This window comes from Suricata suricatta, unplaced genomic scaffold (genome assembly GCF_006229205.1).
Source record: "Suricata suricatta isolate VVHF042 unplaced genomic scaffold, meerkat_22Aug2017_6uvM2_HiC HiC_scaffold_33, whole genome shotgun sequence".
NCBI classification, from domain to species: Eukaryota; Metazoa; Chordata; class Mammalia; order Carnivora; family Herpestidae; genus Suricata; species Suricata suricatta.
The window spans coordinates 10,735-19,435 of record NW_021879324.1 but is presented as its reverse complement, the minus strand read 5'-3'; the positions used below and the strand labels follow the sequence as shown (position 1 = coordinate 19,435).

Sequence of the window (8,701 nt, the reverse complement as noted above, 5' to 3'; positions counted from 1 at the left end):
AAGAAGTCCCGGGTGCTGTTCGGCATCAAGTAAGAGTCCAAATGAGGACTGAGGGGACCTCCTGCCACAGAAATGAGGGGACCCGTTAGATGAGAGCCCCAGTCCAACTCACGGAAGCCCCAGACCAGTCTCTCAGGCTGATCTACCATGCGCTTCCATTTTGGATCAGTTTGAGGTGAAAGCCCATGTGTGCCGGGGCTGAGTGTCCCCTGACCAGGCGCTAGTCCAGAAGAGGACCCTGAGTGAGTGCTGTGGGGACCACTCGCCCCAGAGAGTGGGGGGCTCACTGAGCCTCAGCCAGTGTGTCAGCCCTGCGAGGGTTCAGGGACGCTTTGGGCGGGGGCGGTCGGAAGCGTGGCTGACTTCTGCCTCCAGAGTCTGAGGGAGATGAGCGCTTAGTCTGACGTAGTTGGTGTCACACGGCAAAGGCAGGAGGGCCCGCGAGGATCCCGCGTGAGTTCTCATGCTTCCACTGACCCCGGGTAGCAGTTGTGGCACAGCGTCAAGTGCGTGTTGTCAGCTCTCGATACCGGTGGATGGGCTGGCTCCCCGCTTCCTTTCTGGGCGACTCAGACTTATGGGGCCTTGACTGCAACGTGGAGCGACAGGTGATAGATGGCCGCGGGCGCAACATCGACCAGTATTTAATTTACCTAGTGCACGTGAGGCTTGTGGGACTGGCCACCTGATGGCAGAGGGAGCTCCTCGGAGCCCTTCCCGTGTGTGGGCAGCCCTGAGAGAATCAGGGAAGGGATGGTGGGCAGAGATCGTTTCTGTTCCTCCTGTGCAGCCCAGGAAGTTAAAGGGTTTGTTAAGTCGGCAGGAGTTCCAGGCCCAGGCAGATGTCCTGGAGCTATATTTGAAGGGCAAGCTTTCCACAAAGGAGTGTAGTTGCACTGATCACGGGGAACCCTTGGAGGATTCTGCAGACGAGACCCAGTCACTCCTCCGTGGTGTTCCCTGGAATGGGAGTCCTTCTATTGTGAATGGGTCAAAGTAAGCTTCCTGGAAGAGGTTTGAGGGGCCTGCCCACTGCAGAACATACCGGTCCCAGAGTGTCTAGCCCCTACTTTGAATACCGGTAAGCCTGGCTATGGTGCCTAGATGAGAGTTTTCATCCCTTCTCAGTTGACTAAGGGAGAACAGGCCTTTGGTGGGCAGGAGTGGCATTAGGAATCAGACACATTCTGTCTGAGGCCCAACCATTAGCCAAAGTAAAGACCTTGAGTGAGGGCTGAGAGAAGCACCCATCTCAGAGCAATGGAACCTGTCATAACCCTACTTAGTTGTGGTGTCAGCCCTGGGAATTCTGGGTAGAGCTCTCATGCTGAGACATTCCCTCGTTTCCTGGGCAGTGAAAGGAGGGTGATAAACGTTCATCTGGGGAAGTGATGTGAGATCTGGGCCCTACCAGCAGGCAAAGTAAACCCCCAAGTGAGACTGATGGAGACACCCCCTTCAGAACAGACTGATACCTAAAGAACTGTGTCCCTTTGTCACACCTGCAAAATAGGATGTGATGCCCCATTAATTCCTCCCAGGGCAAGAGTCTCATACGCTATCAAGATTTCAGGTATAGATCATCATTGAGCAAAGACTTGACCTGAGTGTAGAGGGAATCCCATGATGTCTCCCCTACCCCCATAGTTATTTCTTGAAAAGTCCCAGACAAAAATGGCCAGAATTCTTTTTTTCTTTTCTTTTCTTCTTTAGTTTATTTTATGTACTTTGAGAGACAGAGAGCATGGGAGGGGCAGAGAGAGAACATTTCAAGCAGGCTCCCCGCTGCCAGCGTGGAGCCTCATGTGGGGCTTGAAGCCACAAACCGTGAGATGGTGACCTGAGCTGAAATCAAGGGTTGGATGCATACCTGACCTAGCCCCCCAGGCGTCCCTGTCAGAAATCTTAGCGGTATAACTTACACACTGTGGTCCTAGGGAGGCGGCAGTCTTGGTCTGCAGTGGGGCAGGTCCAGATTAGCAGTGGATAGAGTGACCAGGCAGTGCTGGAATTTGACTAGAAATAGTAGCGAGCAAAAGCAGTCTAGCTCAGAGCATAGGATCACCAAAGAGCCCCTGTACCTTTATCAGACCAGGGTACCGGGCAAGTATCCCATGATGAATTGTGTATTCTCTTCCTTCCTGGGCATTTCAGTTGGTGAGGTCCTTGGCCTACATGCCCAGATGACATGAGGTCAGCAAAGGAAGGATTCCAGGGCTTGCCAACAGTCACAGCAAGAGCCCTGAGTGAGGTCCAAGGGGCTTACTCACCCACCAGCAGAGGGACCTCTAGAATGTCTAGATCCCCCTCTTACTCCGGGGAAAACCCAGTAAAGGTAGACACACAGTATCCTTCTTAAACTCTTGTTAGGATGACTCAGCAAAGTAAAGTCCTCTTGTATCATGGGTGATTAACATCACTTGGCAGACTGGACCCGCCTGAGGCCCCACCGGTCTCCAAGGCAAGTCCTTTGAGTGAACACTGAAGAACTGCAGACCACCATAGAGTGGGGAACACATGTCTAGCCTTGGCCCGTTCAGTGCTGAGAGGCTCTGGGCAAGGTTGTATGGTAGTCGCGACCACTCATGACCTCTTCCCCATCCTGAGGCCAAGCCTTTGGTGTCAGGGGGCAATGCTAGTTCAGGAAATGAAGAGATCCCAGGATTTGCCTGGATTCAAAGTAAGGCAACTGCATCAGACCTGGGGGGACCACAGAATCTAGCTCCTGCTGTCATCCCTGGAAAACCCCAGGGAGGCTTTCCAGAGGAAGTACCTCCAGGGTTCCTCATCACTTGTCTTAGGAGATGTGATTCTGGTCTTCGGGGCACCACCTCATATTAGCACGGGGAGGTGAGCCAGGCCCTATTGGTTGCCAAGGTAATGAACTTGAGGGAGGACTGATGGGACCACCCTCAGAACAGAAATGGCTCTGTAGAGCCAACCACACCTGCCTAGTGTGATCCCTGAGGATTTTCAGCCTGGGTTTGCTAGTGCATCCTCAGAGGCATAAAGCCTTCCTCCTTCATGTCCTTCTGGGACACAGCACCCAGGAGTCAGGAAACCTATGAGGCCCTATGTCCTATGGTGGTATTGTCAGATGTCCATTGGAGACAGCTTCTAGCAGTGCTGCCCCGGTTGAGTTTAGCAGGTGAGGCCACTCACGTCTGCCTTCTTCCTCTTAGGCATTGATTTTACATTGCCCACCTTTTTGTCCACACTCCTGCCTACTGCCATCCACAAGAGACATCATGCCTCTGCCCCAGAAAAGTCCACAACACTCACATGACGAAAGCCTTCCGGCGGCATGCAGTGTGACCCAGGGCCTGGAGGGTGCACATGGCTCCGAGGCTCTGGAGGAGCCCTGTCTCTGCTCCCATCCTCTAATGCCTGGCACATCAGAGGAGGCATCTGATACTGGTAACCCTGAGAGTCCTCAGAGTATCTGCACATCTTCCATTGCCATCGCAACCACCTCAACAAGTGAATTGAATGAGGGCTCCCGTAGTGAAGCGGAGGATAGCACCTCGTCGCGTGGGCCAGGCACCAAACATTTGCCCAAGGAAGCTCTAGACAAGGCAGTGTCCAGGCTATTGCGTCACATGGTGTTGAGCTATCTAAAGAAGGAGCTCATGACAAAGGCAGATATGAAGATGATCAACAAAGAGTATGAAGACCACTTCACTGAGATCTTTCTGAAAGCCTCTGAGTGCCTGGAGGTCATCTTTGGTCTTGATGTGAAGGAAGTGGATCCTGTCAACCACTGCTATGGCTTCAGCATCAAATTGGGCCTCACCTATGATGGGGTGATGCATGGTAATGAGGGCATACCCAAAACGGGCCTCCTGATAGTTATCCTGGCTGTGATCTTCATGAACGGCAACATTGCCCCCGAGAAGGAAGTCTGGAAAGTTCTGAATATGATGGGGATATATTCTGGGCAGAAGCACTACCTCATTGGGGAGCCCAGGAAGCTCATCACCAAAGATTTCGTGAATGAAAAGTACCTGAAGTACCGCAGGGTGGCCAACAGTAATCCCTCACAATTTGAATTCCTCTGGGGCTCAAGAGCCCATGCTGAAACCACCAAGATGAAAGTCCTAGAGTTCCTGATGAAGGTTGAGGGGACTAGCCCGATGTCTTACCCATCTCAATATGCAGACGCTTTGCGAGATGAAGAAGAGAGAGCCAAAGCCAGATTTCTTTTGAGAGCTCTCTTTGACCTTATGGTCAAGGGACGTTTTTGTGTTAGATCTCGTCACTTCCCTCACCCCTAGTGAAGCCTGAGGCAGGTTCTTCACTTGGTGTTTGAAAAGGTCCGTTAGTGTTCATGGAATTTAGGTTTGAGGTAGGGCTGAAAGGTACATGGTATATATACCTATGTGTTCTTTGTTATATGTAGAAATTGAAAAAATTTTCCTTGGTAAACTTAGTAATTTTTGCATGTGGGTAGTATTCAAATATTGTTTCTTTTATGTAGATTTAATTAGCATCAGAATCTCCAAGTTTATAAATGAGACTGGTAATATATTTAATGCTATAAGTAATTTTAATAGTAAGTTTTGTTTGGTAAAAGGAATTGTGAAACCGTCTATCTCATTTTGTCATCTGGAATTAGAACATGGCATTGCTCTAGGCATTTCCATAGAAATGTGAAAGAATTCTGCTTTAAGATAATTCAGTTCAATAGAAAAGTAGAGAAGAAAATCTAAAAGATATTTTAATCTTGACTTTCCTATCCTTTTTATTTCCTGGTCTGTAACTTTAAATGATGCCCGCATGGATTTCCTTAGCTGTTTAAATAAACCTTAATAACTTAGAACTCATGTTTTCTGGTTCCTTTATTCTCCAAACTTGTATTGAACACCTATTCTTTGGAAAGCACTGCAGTGCTCCTGGGTATGCTAGGATAATGACCCAGTACCTGCCCATAGAATGCTAACATATATGAGCAATAGTCCTTCAAGGACAATGGTGGCATCTTCTAATGCCTAAGGACAAGTAAAATGGAGGTGTGAGTAGGTATAGGTGGAGGGTACACACGAGAGTTGTCCAAGTGTAATGCAGTTAGGCATGGTAGTTTGGGGCTTTGGGAAACTTCAAGTCTTTCAGTAGGAATTAATTTTACATTAAACCAGGTGGTGGGCCAGATGAGACTGGGAGTATCATGAACTGAACACAGACCAGTCCCTCAGATGATGTGTCTCAAAGTTAAAATCCAAAACCTAGAGTAGTAAACTGCCATTAGCTACTTTTGGATCACAAGTAAGCCAGAGAGGAAATTGCTGTCTGGAACAGGAATGGAAGGGTGTCTGCATTCTCATCCTAGCGCAGTGGATCATCATGCACAAACCAGGTGTTTTATATACATCATGTGTAAGGAAATACACATAGCTCATATAGCTCATCCTCCACTGGCATTGGATACCCAGAAACCACTAGGCTGGCACTGTGCCACAACTTAGGAGAGCCAGTGCCCTCTTCCTCCAAAGCAACATTGACTAAGCGGTCTTCGGTGTAATTTATCAACCAATGAACAAGGAAGAAATTTTTAGTGCGGGTAAAATAAATGAAAAAGTGGGGGAGGAGGGTGACATGGGAGATGCAGGTTAGGAAAAATTTCTGCTCTAAATGTATTGGCCCTAAATTCCCTGTCCCTGGGGGTAAGCATACCCTATACCCTCTTGGCACAACAAGGGCACCTTTCACATGGGAAGTTTATGTCCTGCTTTAAGGGGGACAGAGGACGGTTAGAGTGTCCTTCACCAGCTGTTTCTCAAGTACTTGTAATTCAGAGTAACCAATATGCCCAAGTGGCATATTTGGGGACAACATATTCTGAATCCCTACAATGTGTAGCAGGGAACAAGTAGAGGAGTTGGTCCTTGACACAAATTTTAGGAAATCTGAATGACATCCAGCTGGGGAAGATATTCCTACACCCAAATTAAATAACAAAAGTTGAGGGTAAATTTTACAAAGTTTCCTTACTGAGGAACATTTTTGTCTGATGGCATATAGTATGTCCTATAGCACTTTGTGTTTTCTGAGAAGACCTAGATTGAGAAAACATATTATGTGCACGTGCACACACAGTTGGGGGTGGTAGAATTTGGCATCAACATAACGGTAGCAATAACTCTCATTAGCAGAAGTCCTAAGATATGTGAGCCACTGTGCCATGGGCTTTATAGACTCTATGCACATTCCAAGAGTCCTAGAAGACATGATTTACCAAACCAAATTCACAAGCAAAGATCCTCAGACTCAAAGAGCTTGTGATTATACTGAATTTCACATGTCTAATATGGGACAGAGAGGACACTAGACCTCTTCTCTGAATGCATCTAGAGCCCACTCTGTTCCATTCTTCCTAGCCTGAGTCCGTCATATCTATTCATTTATTTTTCTTCTCACTCTTCCTGAATGCTTCTCACAATACAGAAAGAAGGTAGTTGTAACAGGAACTGAAAGCAGGTTTAAAGAAAGAAAGTTGGAGTAAGAAACCCAACTTGGGGAATGTCTGTGGGCTTTGTTTATCCAGGGTTTTCTATCCTCTCCCCAGGCTTCTTTGATGACTGTTGAGGGCTGGCATTTTTATTCAGCTCCAGCTATCTGCAGTACAGTGGCCTTCCCTGGGTCCTCTCCACTGTACTCTTTTGTCCAGACTGGAACCTGACATTCTGGTCAGCTCTTTACACCACTTGTGAATGCTGCACCTTGCTCCCGGTGGAACAAACAGGTCAAAAAAGGCACCTGACCTCTCTCTGACTTAGACCATTTCAACTTCCTGGTGGTCCCATTCCTTACCACGTACCCCTAGGATACCAACATCCTGTTCTCTATAAAAGGTAATTTTGCCATTGAAGTTTGAATCTGGCCACCCATTTGGGCATCTCTACCACATTCTTAAAATGCTTTCCAAAAAGAGTGATGAATATAGTCTGATTTTTCATAGAATCTATGAATTTGAGGGGTAGAATCATACAGTTGGAGAATGGGATTTGAAATTACCTTAATATTTGCAATAGAATGTGAATGAGCTTTATTTTCACACTGGGCAATGGACACATAGAACTGTGAGTTTACCTATGTGGTTGATAACCAAAGTCTCCCTCATAATTAATAGTTGAGGAGATCAAAGACCATGGAAATTAGAGCATACCAAGAATCTGAGAATTAATTTGCTAAAATTCCCTGAATTTTTCCAGGAGGTGAAACATTGTTTGACAGACATACTATCTTTGGTAAGCAAAGACAAAACATAACCCAGTGTGGGCATTGAGGAGGGTACTTGTTGGGATGAGCACTGGGTGTTGTATGGAAATCAATTTGACAATAAACTGTATTTAAAAAATAATAATCCAGGGTCCTCCTTTTAAAAAAAATCCTTATTTATTTTTAAAGGGTGGGTATGAGCAGGGGTGGGGGGGACAGAGAGAGAGAGGGAGCAGAGGATACAAAGTGAGCTCTGCACTGACCACAGTGAGCCCCATGGGGGGGTTGAACCACGAACTGCGAGATCATGACCTGAGCTGAAGTCAGACGCTTAACGACTGAGTCACCCACGTGCCCCCAAATCAATACAGTGTCCTGTTATTGACTCTCGTCTACTACTTGTCCAAGGAGAAAATCCTGGTTTTCCCTTGTGTCTGAGGGCACCTGTGCAAGTAGTCATACATGTGCAGGCATCTGGAAGGTGGCAGAAATTTACTGATTTTGTGCATCAACAGGAAGGAGACAATTCTCCCCCTGTGAAGATTTTAGAAGTTACTGCATCAGTGCAATCAGTGCAGCACAACCAGTCAATCAGTGCAGAAAGGTACTACTGATTGAAGAAGGCAAAATCTTCCGCCTTTTGAAAATTTGATGTGAGCCTGTGTTTGGAAGCAACTGACATATAGCAGGATCTCAAAAGAGTTGGGAGAATTGCAAGGACATATGAACTCCTCAAAACTACCAGGAAGTAAACAGGGTGGCTATCATTAAAATTCTACTAGTTGCATCCTATTGAGCATCTACTATGTAACAATTTATGGGGGAGTCTGCAAGTGCTCATCCATATGTTGCTCTCCTTCCTGGGCTCATGGGACCACAATAATACCCAGTGCACTTGTAGTGGAAAGGATCATGTGACTAACACTTGCCCTTGATCTGTGAGCAGAGGCCGTATTTGTCATTTCCAGGCCAAACCATCTGATATCAATTTACCACTTTCCATGTATTCTTCTGTTCATCAGTAGATATGGAAATCATGTGTTTATAGGGTGGACCTACAAGAAGCAAGCAGCCTGGATCCCTGTGTCACTTGTTAGGCCAGAAGGCCCACCAATCCAAATAGAGAAAAAAGCTTTTATTGTATTAAGCTGTTCTGATTTCAGATTTTGTATGTTACATCATTTAACAGTATCTTTCTGGCTAAAACACGGCTACTCGTTCTGTTGTTAGGCTTATTTGAATATTTTAATAATTTGAAAAAATGTTTATTTATTTTTTTATTTTAGAGAGAGAAAAGGAGTGGGTATGTGTGTGCGTGCACATGCGCGTGGAGTAGGGGCAGAGAGAGAGGGAGAGAGAGAATCCTAAGCAGGCTCTATGCTGTTAGCACGCAGCCTGATGCAGGGCTTGATCTAATAAAACAAGAGATCATGACCTGAGCCGAAATCAAGAGTCAGATGCTGAACTGATTGAGCCACCTAGGCAC

At 46.6% G+C, this 8,701-nt stretch overlaps 1 protein-coding gene across 2 annotated transcripts; it reads left to right on the top strand.

The window, feature by feature from the left end:
• The first annotated feature begins 6 nt into the window (after positions 1-6).
• LOC115285011 (melanoma-associated antigen B16-like) lies at positions 7-4,823 on the top strand. 2 transcript variants are annotated; one of them, XM_029931434.1, is made up of 2 exons: positions 7-29; positions 3,183-4,823. In XM_029931434.1, the coding sequence occupies exon 2, from the start codon at positions 3,249-3,251 to the stop codon at positions 4,272-4,274; it is 1,026 nt and encodes a 341-aa protein (XP_029787294.1). In that variant the 5' UTR covers positions 7-29; positions 3,183-3,248; the 3' UTR covers positions 4,275-4,823. The 2 variants fall into 2 exon arrangements, with proteins under 2 accessions (XP_029787294.1, XP_029787293.1); XM_029931433.1 differs by lacking the exon at positions 7-29 and adding an exon at positions 2,648-2,680.
• Positions 4,824-8,701: the final 3,878 nt, after the last annotated feature.